Consider the following 22,767-nt stretch of genomic DNA (forward strand, 5'->3'; position numbering starts at 1 on the left):
AAATATTACACACTGAGAATTAAAAATTACACACTGAGAATAAAAAATTACACACTGAGATTTCCTAAAGACGCACTGAGATTACAAAAATAAAAAACACATGTACTGAGAATTGAAAAGTACACAATATAACACCTAGTGCCATAGGCTATTTTATTGTGTCATACTTAGGTTAGGGTTATATGCCTTTTTGTGCCGTAGGCTATGTATATATGTCGCCGAGCGGCACCGTAGGCTATGTTATTGTATGAGACTTAGGTTAAGGTTTAGATTAGAGTTCAGTAAAGTAACACTGTATTAAATATGCCTTCTTGCGCCGTAGGCTGTGTCAATATGCCTTATATCACCGTAGGCTGTGTCAATACGCCGGCTAGCGCCGCATGCGTATGTTATTGTATTAGACTAAGATTATAAGAACATCTATTAAAATACAGAGTTGACCGAGTTGACCATATTTATCAACTGTGGCATAATCGTATTGAATGAATACGATTTATACTTTCGTGATCAGTTTATAATTTTAATAAAGAGATGACTGAGTTAATTAAATTGATCAACTGTGGAACAATCGTAATGATTGAATACGATAGATACGATCGTGCCATGTTTAAAATATGAAAATAGAGTTGACTGAGTTGATTATATTGATCAACTGTTGCCCGATCGTAACGATTGAATACGATCGATACGATCGTGCAACGTTTTAAACGTTAACAAAATAGAGTTGACTGAGTTGATTAAATTGGTCAACTGTGGCACAATCGTAACGATTGAATACGATCGATACGATCGTGCAACGTTTAAAATGTAAAAAGATATAGAGTTGATTAAATTGATCAACTGTGGCACAATCGTAACGATTGGATACGATCGATACGATCGTGCAACGTTTAAAATATAAAAAAAAATAGAGTTGACTGAGTTGATTAAATTGATCAACTGTGGCACAATCGTAACGATTGAATACGATCGATACGATCGTGCAATGTTTAAAATATGAAAAAAGAGTTGACTGAGTTGATTGAATTGATTAACTGTTGCACAATCGTAACGATTGAACACGATCGATACGATCGTGCAACGTTTAAAATATAAAAAAATAGAGTTGACTGAGTTGATTAAATTGATCAACTGTGGCACAATCGTAACGATTGAATACGATCGATACGATCGTGCAATGTTTAAAATGTGAAAATAGCGTTGACTGAGTTGAATAAATTGATCAACTGTGGCACAATCGTAACGATTGAATACGATCGATATGATTGGGCAATGTTTAAAATATAAAAAAAATAGAGTTGACAGAGTTGATTAAATTGATCAACTATGGCACAATCGTAACGATTGAATACGATCGATACGATTGTGCAACATTTAAAATGTAAAAAAAAAATAGAGTTGACTGAGTTGATTATATTGATCAACTGTGGCACAATCGTAACGATAGAATACTATCGATACGATCGTGCCAGGTTTAAAATGTAAAAAAAAATAGAGTTGACTGACTTGATTATATTGATCAACTGTGGCACAATCGTAACTATTGAAAACGATCGATACGATCGTGCAACGTTTAAAATGTGAAAAAATAGAGTTGACAGAGTTGATTAAATTGATCAACTGTGGCACAATCGTAACGATTGAATACGATCGATACGATCGTGCAACGTTTAAAATATGAAAATAGAGTTGACTGAGTTGATTATACTGATCAACTGTGGCACAATCGTAACGATTGAATACGATCGATACGATCGTGTAGGGTTTGAAAAAGAATAGAGTTGACTTAGTTGATTATATTGATCAACTGTGGCACAATCGTAACGGTTGAATACGATAGATACGATCGTGCAGAGTTAGAAAAAGAATAAAATTTATCATAATAAAAGCACAGTTGACTGAGTTGATATATCCTGACATGAATGAAGTATGTTAATTTGGTACAACAATTGATTGAATCGACAAACTGATACGATCGAGTACAGTTGACAAGATAATTATACTACAAAATAAAATATGTCGAATCAATCGATTGTCGAATACTGTACCTGTCTCGATATTTTAGCACTTGGTTGCATGTTGTAAATTAGCTTTCTTTAACATATATTTTATCTGTGGATGATTGGTTAAGTCTTCGTATAATTTGCAATTTTGTCAATGGAGAAATGTTCAGAAGAAAAATAGTTTGTTATTAAAAAAGGTTCACCATGACCTATATTTTACAGGAATTTAATTATTATTATTTGACAACCCTGCATGACCATTAATATCTTCTAAAGGAAACTCTACCAACATTAGGAGGCATTGGTTGAGACTTCTTAAACTTCACAGAAATATTCAAATCAAGGATAAATTTAATGCCCTATTGTCAGTCTGTTCGTTCCTCTGTTCTGCTTCAGGTTAATTTTTTGGCATAAGGTAATTTTTGATGAAGTTGAAGTCCAATCAACTTGAAACTTATGATACATGTTCCCTATGATATGATCTTTCCAATTTTAATGCCATAATTGGAGTTTTTATACCCATTTCACATTCCACTGAAAATAGAACATGACAGTTCGAGTGGGTCATCCGTGTACTATAGACACATTCTTTTTATACGCCTGTCAAAATATTGACAGGACCTATTATGGTATACAAATGTCCGGCTGTCTGTCCATCTGTCCGTTTGTCCGGCGTAAACATGTAGCACCGTAACTTGAGAACTACTTATCCAAATTTTGTGAAACTTCATATAGTTGTTTATTAAGATGGTCAAACGATCTGTATATTTTTTGGTGAAAATGATATTAAAACTTTTTGAGTTAAGGGACTTTGTAACTAAAACAGGGGGGTGTTTTTTTCAAGTTGCACCGTATCTCAAAAACTATGCATGATAATTGCTTAAAACTTTACACACTTCTCAGTTATATTAATCTAAAGATCTGTATACTTTTTGGTGATGATTCAAAGTTTTATTTTAGAGTTATTGAGTTTTTTGGTATAAAAGGTTTTTTTTTTCACATGTCACGCTGTATCTCAGAAAATATTGATGATTATTGCATAAAACTTACAAGACGACGGGCGCAGCTGTTTATTTATATTGTAATACGATTATGTGGTATGGTTGCTTATAATTGAACTATCCACCGTATCCAAATGGTGTAGATCTAAGCAACTACAGCTCACTGTTCAGCCTTCAACAATGAGCAAAATTAATACCATCTATATAGTAAGCTATTAAAGGCCCTGATATGAGAAAATGTAAAGTCATTCAGAAGTTAAAACTAAAGACCACATTTGTGTGTACCACAAATCTGAGACAGCAACCAGCAATAACCACTGAACTACAGACTCTTTACTTGGGACAGGCATATACATATTGAGCATGTTTGCAAGTGCTCAACCCTCCCCAAACTGGGAAGTGGTGTAACAGCACAGGTTAAGAACAAACAGTTAAAATCAGATGGAAAAAGGCTCAACTCATCAGATCAAGACAAAGCATGAAAAAAAAATAAAAATAGCAAAATGACTAAAGACAAAAAGTACTGATCAATGAGTACCCATAGTTACTGAAAGTTAATTAAAAGATTACAAGATATAAATATGAGCTAGAGTACCCACTTCATCCATATCTGCCCTTCATCTGTGTTTTGTGGTATTACAATTGTGTATAAATTTTACATTTGGATTAGACAAACTTAAGTTAGAGAACGGAAATGAAAAATTCAGCAATTTTTATGTTTATAAAGGGGAATAACTTTAGAACAGTTATAGTGACACCACCAAAATTTCATTTGTGTTTTGTGGTAATAAGCACTGTGTATAAGTTTCATAACTTTTGGTGGAGGCAAACTTATGTTGGAGAACGGAAACCAACTTTGGGACAAACATACAGACTGACAAGGGTAAAACTTAATGCCCCCTCAACTACAGCAGATTAACAAAAGCTGTTTTATTATGACAGTTTGTTAACACTAACTATGGGCTGCAATCTTCCGCTATTTGTAACAATATGTAGTTCTGAATACCAAAGGAAAATATTTTCTAATAAAAAGCATATTTAAAAAACAACTAAGTGGGTTTTTTTGGGGTTTTTATGCCCCACCTACAATAGTAGAGGGGCATTATGTTTTCTGGTCTGTGGCTCCGTTCGTCCGTCTGTGGTTCCGTTCGTCCGTCCAGGTTAAAGTTTTTGGTCAAGGTAGTTTTTGATGAAGCTGAAGTCCAATCAACTTGAAACTTAGTACACTTGTTGCTTATGAGATGATCTTTCTAATTTTTAAGCCAAATTAGACTTTTGACCCCAATTTCACGGTCCACTGAACATAGAAAATGAAAGTGGGAGTTTCAGGTTAAAGTTTTTGGTCAAGGTAGTTTTTGATGAAGCTGAAGTCCAATCAACTTGAAACTTAGTACACTTGTTGTTTTATGATATGATCTTTCTAATTTTAATGCCAAATTAGATAATTACCCAATTTCACGGTCCATGGAACCTGGAAAAGGATAGTGCGAGTGGGGCATCCGTGTACTTTGGACACATTCTTGTTTTTATAACTTTTTGGGCATTTCCTTGTAACTGTTTCATTAGCTAGGTTAAAAGTGTAAATTTCAAAAGGATCAGCATAAAAAGATGTATCCATCTTGGACATTGCAGAAAAATCTAATTTTTAATTTAGGAGTTAAAAGTAAACTTATAAATTGTGAGAATATTGTTACTTCTCACATATTTTTTTCAATGATTTCGAAACAGCATATGAATGAATGCATGATCAAGTTAATTGAAATTCATACTAAGTAATGTCATGACAAAATTATTGATGCCTGAAAAATTAGCCTCATTCATACCTGTATAGTCCAGATACCTTTAGCTTTTACTAAAAGCCAATCTAAGTTTTTGTGCTCCCTGTCTGTGTTTATGTCTTTCCAGTACAATGCAGTTATGGTCACATCAACTTGAAAATTAATACACATGTTTTGATGATGTGAACTTCATAAAGTATATGCCAAATATGGGATTTGACCCAGGATTCAAATTATCTTCTAGGGTGGTAATACCTTTATGTATTCATTTTTTTATCTGGGTTTTAAAAAAGATCATCATACCACACAATTTGTATCATACATATGTACACATTTCTCTTGAGTTCATCAGAATGATTCAATGTAAATCTGACATGTAGCAGAGTAACAGCAAGAAAACAAGAATGTGTCCTCAGTACACGAATGCCCCACTGGCACTATCATTTTCTATGTTCAGTGGACCGTGAAATTGGGGTAAAATCTCTAATTTGGCATTAAAATTAGAAAGATCATATCATAGGGAACATGTGTACCAAGTTTGAAGTCGATTGGACTTCAACTTCATCAAAAACTACCTCGACCAAAAACTTTAACCTGAAGCGGGACAGACGGACGGACGGACGGACGGACGCACAGACCAGAAAACATAATGCCCCTAAGTGGGGCATAAAAAAGAACTTAAATGCTTTTAATATAACAAATTCAAGTAAAAAAGTCATGAAAAATGGCCACCTTTATTTCATGCACATGAAAGCATCACAAAAGAACAATAACATTGCAGTAACATGTTTATATATTGCAAGATATACTTTAGAGATAATGCATGTGTTGTCCTGCTTAATATATCTCAATTAAAAAAGATCACAATATCTAAAACAGGAAGAAAGATTTATAAAGGTCACATACATTAATTAAAGCTCATCACGGTTAATCAGATGACCAAATATGAAGTTTGTAATATAAATAAGGAAATGTGGTATGACTGCCAATGATACAAATATCCACCAAAGATCAAATGATATGGATGTAAGCATTCATAATTTATAGGCAACCGTACCACCTTCAACAATGAGAAAAACCTATACCATATGTTCAGTAGTTTGTGAAAAAAGTGACAAAAATATTTGTAAGATGACGGAGATGAGGGATTGCAATACAGTCACCACTTTTAGAATGGGGTATAAAAGAGGGGCGAAAAATACCAGACGGATGGTCAATCTTATCTTGATCTTGCAGAAAGAAAAACTTGATGTCTTTATTGAATGTGTATTTTTTTGGGAGATTGCAAATAATTGGAGGATAAAATAAATACCAGATAATAAATTAAGTAAAGAATCAAATAATACAGGACAATAAGGACATCATATGATATGGGTGATAAAGAAGATATGCAATATTTTAAAACGCCTGACAGTAAAGGAAATTCCTACCCTCTTAAATCAGGTTGAAGAATGCACAACTACATTTATTGTTGAAAAATAAGACAGAAATTCCTACTGTTACGTCTGGAAATTGGTTGACAGTCTGTATTTAATACATGTATATATATAGTTTTCTCAAATTAAAACAAATTTTGGAACCATGCCAATTTTCCCATAGCATCTTATTTATAAAATTTACAGCATTGAGCTATTAACATGATTAAGGCCTAAATTTAAAATTAAACATTAGATAAATTCATATCAGATTAGTACTCTAATAATATCTCAATGAAAAAACACTAATATATAAGTAATAGTATGTATGATTAACAAAACATTCTTTGAATGAATAACAGAAAAAATAAACATAAATTAAATAAATAAGTGAACAAATCAAGGTTTTTAACAATCAACTACATGTTTTTATTATAAAATTAAACGAGAACCATTTTCTGTAAAGTTGTGGACAATAAACTAAATAGAGATTTTTGCTTTCAGTTGCGCCCTAATTATAACACAAAGGATGCTTTGAACCAAGAAATAGGTTACACAAAAGAATTTTTCATATACATGATATAACTACTACAATTGCTGTTTTTGTTAATATTTTTTTGAAAAGATGTTGTTTAACAAGATTGTTATTGTACCTGAATATGTATACACTATTAATTCTATATGAATGAAAAATAAGAATTGTAGAGACAAAATTTAGGATTTTTTTTTTTAGAGTTTTATGAAAATGGAAATATTACAAATGATAATAAACATAATAAGTTTTAAACAAACAAAAAAGAACAACCATTCAGTCAACTTTTTTTGCAACCTATGTACTTGTATTGTTATGATACAAAAAATACATCTAACATAGTTAATTAGTAATATAAAGTCAATCATTTTTCATTGTTGAGGAAACAAATCTCCTTAAGTTTCTCACCACGCTTCAAAAAATCACCGGTATATTGCTGTACAGTTTGCTATGATCTTCAAAAAACTGCTTTTATCGATAATGAAATATAATAGTATGATAACACTATTAATGAGAACTGTTATATTCAATAAAGCCATCATTGGTAACTTTAACATAAACACACAGATACAGATACAGAAAGATTTAAGTATTAGGTAAAAATGAGATTGAAATCAACCATTTTATCATTCTAAATTTGATTTCAAGTTAAACCAAATTGACTTTTTTAAGATTTTTGAAATGTAAGCCAAAAAGCATACAATATAAACAATGTTAAGTACAACCATAGTGGATCAGTTATCAATACAGTCTAAGACATGGATTTGTAGTGAGTCTAAATCAGGACAGACTTGATTACATTTGGGACAGTTCAGTATATCTTCTTCTGTTGGCTGACTGGCAGCTTGATTGGAATTCTGAAAAAAAGAGACAATACATTAACTTCATGAAGATTTTTTTTTAAATTCAGGCAAATAACATGCTTTATTCAATTGCATATTGGATGAGTCTTTTTTTTTGTGTTCTATACAGGATTTCACTCCATAGGAGGCTGCCTCATTTTTCTTCAAACATGATTATGCTATAATAAGTTTAAGACATAAGTTAGTATGCTACTTTACGAAACTATTAATACAGATAAAAAATAAAAATCCCTACATAGTAACTTTTAGTAATTTAAAGGCTTTTGCTAATTCTTTATTTTGCATATTATCCGATTTTTTTTATTTAGGTCAGATATGTAAAATTTGTGAATTCTGACAAGCTATTGACATTACAAATGACATTTCTGCACTAATGTATTCAGACTTTATCATCATACTCATTTACTAGTTAATCAATAAAACAAGAATGTGTCCATAGTTCTCAGATGTCATAAATTGGGTAAAAACTCTAATTTGGCATTAGAATAAGAAAAATCATATCATAGGGAACATTTGTACTAAGTTTCAAGTTGATTGGACTTCAACTTCATAAAAAACTACCTTGATTAAAAACTTAAACCTGCCTGAAACGGAACAGACCAATGCACGAATGGAAAAACAGACCGAAAAACATTATGCCCCTAAACTATCATAGGGGAGGCATAAAAAGCATAATTTAATGAGAACTGAAGAATGTTATTAGTGTTTTACTACTTAAGGGACCAAACAACAACTCTCAACAAAGCTGCCCCCTTTTAAACAAATAGTATTGTTTATGTCCTTGTTTTTTTGTTCACTGTTGGATAGTCATATAATTAGCAATCATACTACATCTCCTTTTTTAATATTGACTTCTACTAATTTCAATTTCAAAATATCTGCTTCTTGTGTTCAATTTGACAGTGCTCTCTACTGTCCATTACCTCTTGTCTTTTGGCGTCTTGTTGTGGATGTGGATATACCATCTGATTGCCTCCACCTCGATCAGCCATTGGTGCTTGCTGATAAGGATATACAATGTTCTGTTGATTAGGTCCAACAACACGAAGTTGGGTACGAATCTGGTTTGCATAAGGTTGCTGTTTGGCATGCCTTTTTTGAAAATCAGCAAACTGTCCTCTAGAAAGTGATTCTAATTCATCCAGTAAATGTTGGTTTTGTATTTGGAGTTGGTTCATCTCTGCCGTCAGAGCTTCTTTCTCAGTATGCATCTTTTCTCTAGCTTCACGCTCTGCATGGAAATCTTGTTCCCATATTTCACCCTAATCAGCATAAAAAAGTAATATTAATCAATAACCATCTTGCTTATATGCAAGATCATACAGTCAGATAAAAACTTGTGTCTGATCCATTCCCTCTTTGAACAATAAAATATGTTTAAACTAAGCAAACTTACAGTTAAATTTTCTTTTTCATCTACCGGTATACAAAATATATATGTCATTGACTGAGCTACAGGAATACTTCCCTAGCTCAAACTGCTTACGATTGGCTTAGTATCTACTACTCAGGGGAAGTAATTCTGTCACAGGATTACTACAGGAATACTTCCCTAGCTCAAACTGCTTACGATTGGCTTAGTATCTACTACTCAGGGGAAGTAATTCTGTCACAGGATTACTACAGGAATACTTCCCTAGCTCAAACTGCTTACGATTGGCTTAGTATCTACTTCTCAGGGGAAGTAATTCTGTCACAGGATTACTCAAGAATTTTGATGAAATGATGAAATGTAAAACTCCAATGATTCTTGACTTAAGGATGTACTTAGGTGAGGTTTTGGAATTTGTGTCAAATGTTCGGACTCCTTGGTGTTTTTCCATACAATACAATGGAAAATATTTTGCCCCATAACACCCATTTATTTTTTCATATAAGTCTTAATAGCTCATGAAAGGTCATTTACCAAAATTATACAAGATTCTTAATTTTCTTTCTTTTGTTTTGAGACGTAATAATACCAATGCAAATATAAGGTAAAAGTCCGAGTCAGCCTTTTCCCGCCATATTTTAAATCTCAAATATCTCGAAAAGGAGGTCCATAACCTATCAATATTTTTAGCTTATTTTTATCCTTAATTGATGCTCTACCAGTTTATAGTACCAATTTTAACTACTTAATTTATTAATTTTCACCTAACCTCACCTAAGTACATCCTTAAGGAAAAATTATATGAAAAGAAGTAAATGTTAAAGTTATACCTGAGCCTTAAGCACTGGAATGGTACTATTAACTTCATCTGTCAATCTATGATTTTCTGACTTCAAATTCCTCACTTCTTCTTCTCTATATTTAACAGATTCTTTATATTCTTTCACCTCCTCGTCTCTATACTTGACGGCCTCCTCTGCAGCTAGAACTTGTGCTGTCAAGGATCCTATTTTGTTTAACAGTTTTTGTTTCTCTGATTCACCAATACTAGATTGCTACAAATATACAATGATGGCATTGTTGTTAAAAAGTTAATTCAAAGAAGTTTAAATTCAATGACCTTTTCTTCATGATTTACTCCCTAAATTTATTTTAAATTTAACAAATTAAAGAGTTTTAGCTGCTAAACGATAAAATCTTGGCATTGACTCTTATCTTTCATGGACAGGCCATGTCAATTACTTATGTTTATCAATATCATCTAGACTTTATTTACTGTCTAAGATGAAGAAATTTCTAAATATAGGTTCAAGGGAATATTTTTTTTATAATGTTTATACTGATATTCCCCCCTGATAGATTATTAGTGTATTACCTGGAGTTGTTGTGCTAAAAATTAGCTAGAATGGGTTTTTTTATATGTGTGTTTGTTTGATTATTTTGTAATTTTTGTCAAGCCTTCGACTTAAGTAAAAAAAGTGAGACATAGCGATCCTACATTCTGTTGTTGGCATAATCGTCTTGTGGTTGGCAGCGGCATCCACAAATATTAATTCTGTGGTTAAAGTTTTTGAAATTTTAATAACTTTCTTAAAAAATTCTGTATTTCTACCAAACTTGGACAGTACTTGTTTATGATTGTAAGATAGTATCCAGAAATAAATTTTGTAAAAAAAAAATCCTGTTTATCCGTATTTGAATTATAAATGGACTTTCTTAAACTTTCCTGGATTTCTACCAAACTTGGACAGAAGGTTGTTTATGATCAAAAGCTAGTATCTAGAAGGAAATTTTGAAAAAAAATATATTTCCAGTTTCCTTATGTTACTTATATATGGACATAGTTTTCTTCCAGTTATCATTACATACTGTCTCAAGTTAAATTTCTTAAAACAGTAATTACATTCATAAAGTAGGCAAATTTTGTGTTTGTTATATTTCAATGTATTTCATGAGGACCTCAGGGAAGATTAGTTTTACAGCTAACGGTGTAACACTCTTTAAATAAAGAATTATTATCAATATTATTATAAAGTCATTAGTTTAGATCAGAGAGTTAATTCCCTTCATATGACATAATGAAAACTAAAAGTAAGCCTTGACATAAACTTTTCTTCACTACATATTAAAAGCTTTAACTCACAGGTAACATTATCGTTATAAATAGAAAGTAGAGGATATGAAATTTCTCCAAGACTTTTGATAAGCGTGTAATCAATGTCAACATTCTATAAACAATATGAAAATAGCTGTGTAATTTGCTCTATTTTCCCATGTGTATGATTATAAAATATTTATTTAAAAAAAAAAAACTAAGAACAACTGTTTGATAGGTTAGAGGATTTTATGTTACAAAAATTGTAACACAAAAACAGATTACAATTTAACAATGAACTACCTGCATCTTTTTCTTGTAGTTTTCATAGTCTGTTAAAAGATCTTTGTAGTCAGCGACCATTTGATTAAATGAAGTCCTCAATTCTGCCATCTGTTTCCTGTGTTTAGAATACATTTTTATGAATATTCCACGATTCGACAAAATAACAAGACATGTCTAATTATTGGGTATAATATTCCTGTGAACTTTGTTTGTTAATCAAAATATTATTTCTGTTTATTATTTGAAATGTTCATGATCTTGTAAATATGATTTAATTTATTTTTTAATCCAACCAAGCCCAGAAATGTGTTCAATGCATACTGGTATATCAATTATATACATATAAAACTTTATGTGATATTCCCTTCTGGTGATGGAAAAACTTCAGTTGATGGGAAAAAATTCAGTACAGTACCCCAGGTATTACTTGAATCCTAGTGGCCTGTTCATATATATAATTGTTGTAAACCATCTTATATTTATAGATTATTGTTGATCATCTCAATGAGATTGATATTCTCGCTTGAGCCGGGACGGCGAAAGCGAGAAAGGCAATCGAGTTGAGATGATCAATGATAATCTGTTTATCGCTATTTTACCTATGACGACGATGTCAATTTCATGTCAATTTCGTTAGTAACGCTACGTGCCTGCTTAGTTTCTAGCAATAATTTTCCATCTCAAGCGAGTAGCATGATATGAAAATTATCACAAAAACAGATCAAAGGAAAAATGCACAAAATAGCGATAATTGTTATTATTGTAATATCTTTTCTGTAACTATGTATTTGGTCTATGAGAATAAAGATAATTTATTCATTCAGTTATAATTTAGTACATTTACATTTGTAATTATTTGTACAGATTTATATGATTATATCTTGGGTCAGTTATGACTCATCTTTTTTGTAATGGCCACCTAATATCATAACGCAAATCTTTTCAAAGTAAATCACGAAATGCCAGGCTTCTGTTTCATTTAAGAAAGAAAATTAACAGACTGCTTATGTATACTCCTACTTATTGACTAATAAACACCTGTAAAATCATTGAAGATGATGCAATGATCACTAGGTATCTTTTTGTTGTGTACCCGAGTTATACAGGTGCTGTCTTATTGAATTTCTCCTTCAAATCTTTTTTTACTAACAAATAACTATAACAGTTGATGAGGCTGTCAGTTAATGAAATATTTAAATATATTGATACTTACTTTGAATTCTGATGATCCCTTCTTTCATTACTCAATGCAGCCTCATAATTTGATAATGCAGCCTTCAGATTGGTTAAATCTTGTACAGCTTTATTGGTTTCTTCTTGTTTTCTCTTTGCTATCATTTCTAGTTCAGAGATTCTACAAAAAGTTAATTTCTATTAATAATTAAATGGTAGCTAAAAAGATATCAGATGCACCGTGGGGTTCATAAGCCCAGATGTGATATTAATGGATTTTTAGTAGAACAAACATTTTTATGTGTCTGGTACTGATTTTTTTCTTTTATGGGGATGACTGTTAAGTCTGTTGACAATTCATGTCAAATGATAAAAAACAAAACTGCTCAAATTTCAGTCTATTAATTACTGTTGTAATAACCTTTGACCAACTGACCACAAATCATTAAGGCTGGTGTACACCACAAGGCATGTTATTAACCAATGATTGATAGAGATCTGATTTATGATTCAAAAGATATGGTCACAAAACAAAACTTTTCGAAATGTGTCAGTCTATACATTAATACAGTGACCCTACTTTTGAAATATTGACTTAAAAATCAATATAAATCAAGTCATCTCCAAAAAGCATTTTCAAACTAAGTTTTGTGAAGGTTGAAAAGTTATCATCCAGATACCAAAATAATGCACACCGTATAATCTTTTGATTACAGCTGTGACCTTGAGCATTGACAGTGGCGGATCCAGAGGGGGGTTCCGTGGGTTGGACTCCCCCTTTTTCTTGACAATCAAGGCATTTGAATTGGGACATATAGTTGGAACCCTCGCTTTATCCTGGGTTGGGAACCCCCCCTTTTAAAAATGGCTGGATCCGCCCCTGATTGACCTTATCTTACCTTGCATTACGTTGATCTATTGTAGCTGTAGCCCCTTCACATTTGTTTTGGGATTCTGTAACTTCATTGATCAAAGATAAAACTTGGGCCTGCAAGCTTCTAATGTCTGAGGACTGAAATAAAGAATATTTTAGTGAAAAAATCAAATAATGTAAGCTTCTTTTTATACAATTTGCCTTAAGCAACACTAAACTGTACTGTATAACAATATTGGACTCTCTGTTAACAACATTCATTTTTTAATCTTTGATAAATCTGGACCATTATTCATTAATGAATAGCAATACTGTATTAGTAACAATCTGGAACATACATTTGATTGGAAAAAGTTTCTAATTTTGATTTTAGGAATAAGCTGTCCTGTCTGACCTAGGGTCATTCTTATGAAAATGAGTCATAGGACATTGCGATGTGAAGATTTTTGTTTTGTGACTTCAATTTTGTAAACACAAAAATACACCAATTGTAAGATTATTTATTGTGTAGCAACTCTTGACTTTGATACATTATTACCTGTTCTTCTTTGGCATTCTGTAATTTCTCCATCAGTTCCATCTGATGTTTCTGTGTTAACTGAGAGACCTGTTGTTCTTGTCGTGTTCTATAGTCATCTAATGTTCTGTTCTTTTCATGGATCTCTATTTGTAGATTTTTCACCTAAAAAATCAATTGGATAGTATGTTATCAGAGGTGGATTAAGGGGGACAAGGGGGATCCTTTAAATATGGAGCTTCATATGTGGTTAATGCATAGACTTAATACAAGTTTCACTCCAAATGTTTTCTTTTTGGGGCCCTCTTTTCAAAATCCTGGATTATCTACTTTGGAGAGAGTTAAATCAACATCAAGTGAAGGATATACACAGTGAAGTATAGAAGATCTCTCATTGCCATACAAAGACATTCTATAAAACATTATAACATTAATCTACTTTATTTACTTATGATAAAATGCTTACCATTTCCTGCAGCTGAGACATCTGTTTGTGATCTCCTTCATTTCCTCTTTGTAAATTATCTCTTTCTCTGTCATTGCCTGTAAGAGAATAGTAAAGATATACTTTTAAGAAATTTGTGTATTCTTAATTAGATTTGTGAACGAAAAATTAATTAAGATTTGATTGATATTATACATAAGAGTTCTTTTATATTCAAAAAGTGATGGGCAGATACTTACATTTATCAAAATACCTACATTTTTGTATTTGAAAAGAAAAATAGAAAACAAGGTTTACATGAGTTTCCACATTTTTAACCAAACTCTGCAATTCACATTTATAATAAACACTTAAAATACTTTTTAGTTTATAGCAATGTATCCTTTATTTTTATTAAGACTAGATGTGTCAAAGCGACACAAATTGCCCTGTCTCAAAATGTTTTAAAATCTGCAATTTCAATAACACATGTAGACACAAACATGATGGTAGTCTCACATATCAAAATTCAGCTCAAAATCTGGAGGCGTATAGAAGAATGTCCATATAACTGTAACTTTTTAACAATTTTCAATGTTGTAAACTTTAATTTTGGCAAAAATCAGTGGAGCGGAACAAGACTTAAATTTGATCTGTAACTCATCATGGTTAGCTCACATACCAAAAATCAGCGCAATATATGGAAGCATTTAGAAAAAAGGTCCGTATAACTGTGATAATCAAAAATTTATCAAAGTTCAAAGCCCATAATTTCGGCAAAAATTAGCAGAGGGGAACGAAACTTAAACTTGATCTGTAACTCATCATGTTAAACTAACATACCAAAAATCAGCCCAATATCTGAAGGCATTTAGAAAAAAACTTTGTATAATGGTTTGTTGCGGAATGACGGAATGACGGAATGACGGAATTACGGAATTTCGTAATTACAGAATTACGAAATTTCGGAATTACGGAATTTCGAACAAGGCTAAAACTATATGGCACCGACAACTTCGTTGCGTGGCCATAAAAATCTGCTCTGAACTAAATTTGAAACTTGACATATGAACTAAGATTAAAACTATCAAACAGAATATTCAGATCCAACTAGTGCTAGACAAATTCTAGTAAAATGAAATAGTAATACATGACATCAAATGAATATTGTCTGTCAAAGATGTGCCCTAGTCGTTCACTATATTCACCTTGTAATAAGCTGTAACCTTGTGGCATACTGCTGTCATTTTGTGACATCTGATGTTTCAGATGGCGGTTTTCTGCTTTGGCAGCCTTACAATCAGACAGTACATTTTGTAGTTTTTGGCTAAGCTCAATGTTTTGATTTGTCAAGTCTGAATTTTCAGACTGAATATTATCTTTCATTTGCTTGAGTTTTTCTAGATCTTTGAATAATTGTTCATTGCTATCACGGAATTCCCGAACTTGTACTTCCAATGTGTTGGCTCTTGAAGTAAGTTGTTGATTTTCTTGTGTTAGATTTTCATCTTCAACCTTTAAATTAAAATAATTTACAAAATTAACAGTTTATTGAGATGACACAAAATAAATTTGTTTATTTTTTTTTTATGGATTCCAGCTTCAAACTTTAAAAGATTAACATACGTTGCGTTATAATACACAGTTGGAAAATTTACTGTAAATTTTTTTATAAAATTCAATCACCCGAGTTACTTTGCCTTCTCTAATTCTATGGAAATTTATCCCTTTCCGAACCCATTGTATAAAAAATTTAACCAACGTGTGGTTGCCGGTGATCTCAAAAGATCATTGGTTGATTTTAAGGGTCATAACCTCTTTAGCTAACTGGATGAATCAAAATATGCTAACAGGTGTTAAAGAAATTGACAACTTCGTGGAATGTGAAAGGCACTCGAAGGGGATTTTCGTTTAACAAAAAGAGAAAATTTCTTTTTAATCATTAGAGAAACAGATTCTTACATAGTTACTCGTGGATTATGGGATTTATCCAATCTCGATAGTAAGATTATAAATTTTAAAGTCCTAACCGAGGCTTAGACTTTAAAATTGATAATTTAACAATTTCGATTAGATAAATCCGATAATCCACTCGTAACAATGTAAGTATCTATATTTATACAACTAAGACTCTTTTTTATCAATGAATCAAAGCAATTGCAAAGGTTAATTTTATTCCAACAAATACTTTTTTTGTTAAAACTTAAGGTTTTTAGTTTGTTGTTATGATGTGCTGCTACACAACTGTTCAGGACAGGGAAGGATTTAGCGCTCACACAATTCTTTATATGCCTATCCTGATTCAGGAGTCCGTGGTTATCCTTGGTTCATGACTGTCATATTTTTTTTTGGTAAATGGTATTGTTATTAATTATGCCATAGTTTTTCTATTTGAATATAATTGATTCCAGTTTTCATGTCAAAGGTTTTTTATGACTGAACCTATAGTATTGGTTTTTCTCATTGTTAAAGGCTATTCTGTGACCTACAATTTCTAATATCTTATTCATTTGAACTCCGGTGAATAGTTTGCATCATACCACATCACCTTATTTTTATACTAGAGACTGACACTTTGCTTTGAGAAAAACAGAGTATAACCCCTTTCCATAGACTGGATTTCAGTTCCAAAATTTTAATGAATGTATTGGATTGATGTATTGAAGAGAATTGGCTCTTCATTACAACATCTTACTAGTAATATATTGGAAGTCAAAAATATCTCATATCAAATCATAATTAAACATTTTGTGATTGAATTTCTCTAAAGGGCTCAAATGTTCAGTATTTACTACAAAACTTACTTTCACAAAGGCATCAGTATTGTCTTGAAACTTTGCCTGATTCCTTGTTATCTCTTCAAGTTCTTTTTTCTCTTTTTCTAGTTGGCTTATTTTTTCACTCTGAAATAAATTAATCATCAGCTTTTACTATCTTCCCTATAATTTCTTCTGAAATAAATTGTGTATGCCATTTTTTATAAGTTGTTAAATTAAGAGTTTAACTATATATGGTATTTTGTTCCCTACCAAAAGACTTCATTATCACTGAGCTAGTATATATATTTATTTAGGGGCCAGCTGAAGGACGCCTCCGAGGTGCGGGAATTTCTCGCTGCATTGGTGACCTTCTGCTGTTGTCTGTTATATGGTCGGGTTGTTGTCTCTTTGCCACATTCCCCATTTCCATGCTCAATTTTATTCATGTTATTGATAGATTTCTTTCGAAAGATTGTGATTATCATGTTAGGCTCCCTGCAACTCTCTGTGTACCACATTTCAAGTATTTTAACAAGAATGCTACCATGTAGCAAAATTACCTCCACCTTGTTACTGTGGCATAAAGTCATAAGGTGTGAGTTTGTTCCAATATACTGAGGATAGTTCATCTCACAATTTGTCAGAGTATGAAAACTTTCTGACAAATGGTCTCAGAGAAATGTTCACAAAGCTGTCATTGTGTTTTATTGTGCATGGACAACATTTTTTTTCCTTAAAAAAAGTTATCATGAAGTCAATTCTATAAAATAATCAATTATTAAAAATTAGTCTAATGCAATCATGTAACCATAAATAAATCTGCCTTTTAAAGTAATAAATTTAGCAAAAATATAATTACTGTATTGCAAACTGACAATACAACTTATTTGAATATCTGATTTTTGTTTGAATGCATTGATATACACGATAAATCATTTGAAAAATCAGAGAGCTAATCTATGAGATATCTATAAACGCTTACCAGACTATGAAATGCCTGATTTTTGGTTTCCTGTAATTGCTTCTTAAAATTTTCGTTTTCTGATCTAAGATTGAGAATAACATTTTTGGCCTCTTCACACTTTTCTTGGTTGTGTTTATGATATTTCTTTATTCTTTCTTTCCAATCTGCGATTTCCTGGTATTTATTATTAATAACAGCATTGTTTTCTTTGAGGTATTCTGCAAACATAAAATATGAAGTAACTTGACTAATTTGAATGAGTTTATATGGGAAATTACAAATGTATCAAAGAGACAACAACCTGACCATAGAACAGACAACAGCAGAAGGTCACCAACAGGTCTTCAATGCAGCAAGAAATTTCTGCACCTGGAGGCGTCCTTCAGCTGGCCCCTAAACAAATATATATACTAGTTCGGTGATAATGAACGCCATACTAAACTTGTACACAAGAAACTAAAATTAAAAATAATACAAGACTTACAAAGGCCAGAGGCTCCTGACTTGGGACAGGCGCAAAAATGCAGCAGGGGAAAACTTGTATATTCGTGGATATTAATTTTGAGGTTTTGCCGGGGTCAACATACAAGCCTATAGAAATTTTGTCTAATTCGTTGAACATTTAATTTCATGGTTTACCTGTACCCACGAAATCAACAAAAATTGGTATCCAACTAATAATAATGAATCCACAGTATATTAATTGACCTTTAATTTTGTGAGAAAGATTAGGGATCAGGTATTTTATTTATGAGGATGATACACCCTTTCTGGGTAAACACAAACACATACATATAACAGAAAATTGTTTCCCCCTTTTCTCAAATTGTTTGATAAATACACAATGTACCTAGTCACTACGGACCTTTAAATAAATGCCAAAATACATGTTCATTTACTCATTACTAAAGTCTTTCAAGTAATTTTGAAGCTGAAGAACAAATTAAGTATTTTACATTTCCAAAATGTTTTCTTATCAACCATAATCATGATACATAGTTTTTTTTCATACACCTTACAAGGTATTTTAAACAAAACTATAGAAAAGAAATTGAAAATCTTAAAATATGTTTATTTTTTTTACTGACAACTTAAAATAGAATATTTCTGTTTAAGTTGACATAAATATCATGTTTATTGTTATCTGATAAACATGAAAGCTTGTGAACATGCATACCTCTGAGACTTTGATTTTCTTTCATTAGTTCTTGTACCCTTTCTAGGGCTTGTTCTGCAGAGATTTCACTAAAGGATAGTGGGGCTACAACTGGAAAGTTCATGAAGCTTAAATCAGCTGGAGTTCTACTGCCTGAACCTGGAGGAATCATTTCATATGATGATCCGTTGGAGATACGACTATTACTGCTACTGTTGACAGGAGATCTCCCGTTACTTAAGTTGGCATAAATATTTGGTGGTTGAAATGACATCTTTGTTTATATCATTTTGCTAGCTGAAACAACAACAAACATTTACTTAGAGGCTCCAAGGAGCATTGCACAAAACACACAAAACAAACAAAAAAGTATTTCAAGAACTTTATCTCATATAACAGTCAAATGATATTATGACAATTATGGCTATAGTGACCTAATTGCTGATCTATTTTGACATGAACAGCTTATCTCTATCTTCATGTACAAGAGTTTCTGCAAAAAACACATTCATGTACTACATGTAATAACAGATGAAAGATAAAAATTGACAGTTGCAGTTGAAAAGTGAAATGTAGATTAATACATAAAATGATGGTTACATGTAAAAATGTACATGTTTATTCATTGTACCTACTTACAACTACGTATGAAGTCACCTTAAAATAAATTATAGAGATCTTCCTCTCCAAATGGGACATTATGCACCCCTACATGTATTTAGTTAAAACTGGATTGTATGATCTAAAGAATGCAAACCCTACATTTAATTCTTCTTTTAAAGTTGCTTTGTCCTTTGGCATAATCAGCTTAAATAGAATTATAAACTTTCTTTTGTAACCACAGGATTGTCATTTGGACATTCTTATGAGCACTACATTGTGTACTTCACATTGAACTCCCTTACATGTAAATGATGTATATTTATCTGATATTTTATAGTAAAACTATAGACATGAATGATCATGATGATACATGTAGATGGTCATTTCATTTTCTGCAATCATTATTTAAATGAATCCAACTGTTGATGAATCAATAAGGAAAATTAATATTTGGAAACATTCTCACAATGTACAAGCTATAGTATATTATGTAAACAATATTTGAACAATGTTCAAAATTTTAACAATGAAGGAAGATTGAAAAAAATAAAGGATTTTTTTTTCTGAAAAGGGTTACACAAAATATTAGTATTTCAGGAGAGGGACTAAACTAAAGATTATATTTTATCACCACACAGATAGAGCGATTGGATTTCTAAAGTAAGAGTAAAGTAAGGTACAATTGTAGCTATATATCCTTGTGTATTGTATTTTTGACCTATTAAAATATTTTTCCGAATTACTCTTTAATATGTTTGAACATCGACATGGCTTCTATTTTGAGAGTCACTGGTATACTTGTGCATAAAATAATGGTATCTGAAATATATTTCGATCTTTAATTTTTTTTAATTTTTGAGTTCATTAGACATGTTAGATCGATGGCACCTTTGTTGACAAAAACAAGCGTCTTGTGTTTTCGACCTATCTAAGAAACGGGTCCAAAGTCGGAAATGACATATCGTACAAATCCGGAATTGGTTATATTTTGATGCCAAGGTTTATATCAAAGTGTTAGAGTTGATTAAACTTATGACATAATGAATTAAGTGGTTACATATACAACTATAAGACATAAAATATTATTTTAATATCTTTTTTTTTATTAGTTGTACACATTTTACTTGATGTTCTTTGGAAGCTGTGTATGATCTTGTCTAGGATCTTGTATACTTCATGTTTTTGATCAATATTTTAGTTGAGGAATTGTTAAGGGAGATGGGTGGGTATTTTCTGTAATTTCCACTGACAGACTGTTTTTTTTCTGTTAATAAAAATTAATTGATATCAATTAATTTAAGGATCATGCAAAGGAGTAGGTCCGGTAAGGACCGATTTTGGCCTCAAATTTCAGGTTCATCTGACGAAATATTTTAACCACTTAACACTTAAGTGTCTATTTTATTCGAATTAATTAGTTTATGGGAAAGATTTTAACTTATTAAAACATTTGAAACGATCAGATTCAAGCTCAAATATGAAAAATCTACCAAATATGCCGGAAAATGTCTCTTTTCAGATGGTTTTTGGAAAAAATTGAAGTGGCCGCATCGTGTTCATCCTCAACCTTTATATATGTTATGTATTATCATCAAATACAACTTACATTTCAATATTAAGGGTGAACACGAATGCGACCACTTTCGTTTTACACGAAAACCGTCTAAAATTTAACTAAAATGCTAGAATAGACGTATTTACACTTGTATGCAAATTTGTCCGCCATTACGTAAAATCACACAGGTTCCCGTAAACTTTGACATCATAATTTAAATTATTTGACGTCACAATTTAAAAGTGATTGTTGTTTGACGTCAAAAGGTGATTCGGAGTAGATCTAAGGTCATTCGGAGGCAAGATTTAGTGTAAATACGTTTATTGTGAAGATTTCAGTAATTTAGCATGACTTGATGGTGCTAATACCGGATATATGTGCATCGTATTGTCAAAAACAGCCCATATTTATATAGCAGAAGCATTCTACTGTCCAATAAATTACTAAAAGTTTACATTTTAAAATTTTTGTAAAACTGCTATATTTTGGGGCCAAAAAGGGGTCTTACTGAACCTACTCCTTTCTGTGTTAAAAAATAACTTTAACTGTTACAACTAACCACATGACAGTCATGTGACTTAATGACCTTGATGTAAACTTCCCATGCAAAACGACCTTTGCCATATTTTTAGAAAATTTGTTAATTTTTGATAGTTTCTTTTGGAAGGTAAAACTAGTACTAGTGAAAAGGTTCAAAATTGTGATAGTCGAATAAAAAAACGCAAATACTTAATTATAATAACTTTATTTGGAAAATCTTCACCACACATGGTATTATTTGCTATTGTTACTAAGTATAGCAGCAGAATATGACGTCACACAGGCATGCACAGCATACAGGAAATGAAAGTAGAATTAGGTCGAAAATGTAAGACAGTCGAAAAAACAATACGAGACGATACACATATAATACTGGATCCCATTGAACTTATTGTCTTCTTTATATTTAAATAATTTGTTTATAAATAAATTGTTGTATAAGTGCATATACATGTGTTAAAGGTTAACAGGACAAAAATAGTTTCATTTCTTGTGAACATGTGAAGTTGTGTAAAACTTTTACATATGATGTCATATCTATAAAGATATACTGTGTAGAAATCAATTCCATCAGCTAACAATTAAATTATTTACTTTGTCTTAGTATATAAAGGCATATATTCAAATTTTCTTTTTCTATTTAAATCACGACAGACTGATCATCTACTTTCAATATCTTCTTGCTTGTGATGTTTACAAAATTTCTTAGGGAATTTCCACCGGAAATAGTTGTTTGAAACGTCTAACTAAATACCATATATTAAGATAAAAATACAACGCACCAAAAAGTAAACCTATCTCAAGGTTGCTTCAAAACATTGTTGTTTTTTTTATAACTGAGATATAATATATAGTGTC

The 22,767-nt window shown here is 31.6% G+C and overlaps 1 protein-coding gene across 1 annotated transcript; it reads right to left on the reverse strand.

Annotated features, from left to right (window-relative positions):
* Positions 1–5,502: 5,502 nt before the first annotated feature.
* Positions 5,503–22,632, reverse strand: LOC143044210 (uncharacterized). Its single transcript, XM_076216137.1, has 13 exons — positions 22,504–22,632; positions 19,233–19,508; positions 18,074–18,273; positions 17,137–17,235; positions 15,541–15,847; positions 14,375–14,451; positions 13,930–14,073; positions 13,417–13,529; positions 12,558–12,698; positions 11,363–11,459; positions 9,795–10,019; positions 8,516–8,854; positions 5,503–7,586 (listed from the first exon to the last, which is right to left on the reverse strand). The coding sequence occupies exons 2-13, from the start codon at positions 19,483–19,485 to the stop codon at positions 7,464–7,466; spliced, it is 2,118 nt and encodes a 705-aa protein (XP_076072252.1). The 5' UTR covers positions 19,486–19,508; positions 22,504–22,632; the 3' UTR covers positions 5,503–7,463.
* Positions 22,633–22,767: the final 135 nt, after the last annotated feature.

This window comes from Mytilus galloprovincialis, chromosome 1 (assembly GCF_965363235.1).
Source record: "Mytilus galloprovincialis chromosome 1, xbMytGall1.hap1.1, whole genome shotgun sequence".
Lineage (NCBI taxonomy): Eukaryota > Metazoa > Mollusca > Bivalvia > Mytilida > Mytilidae > Mytilus > Mytilus galloprovincialis.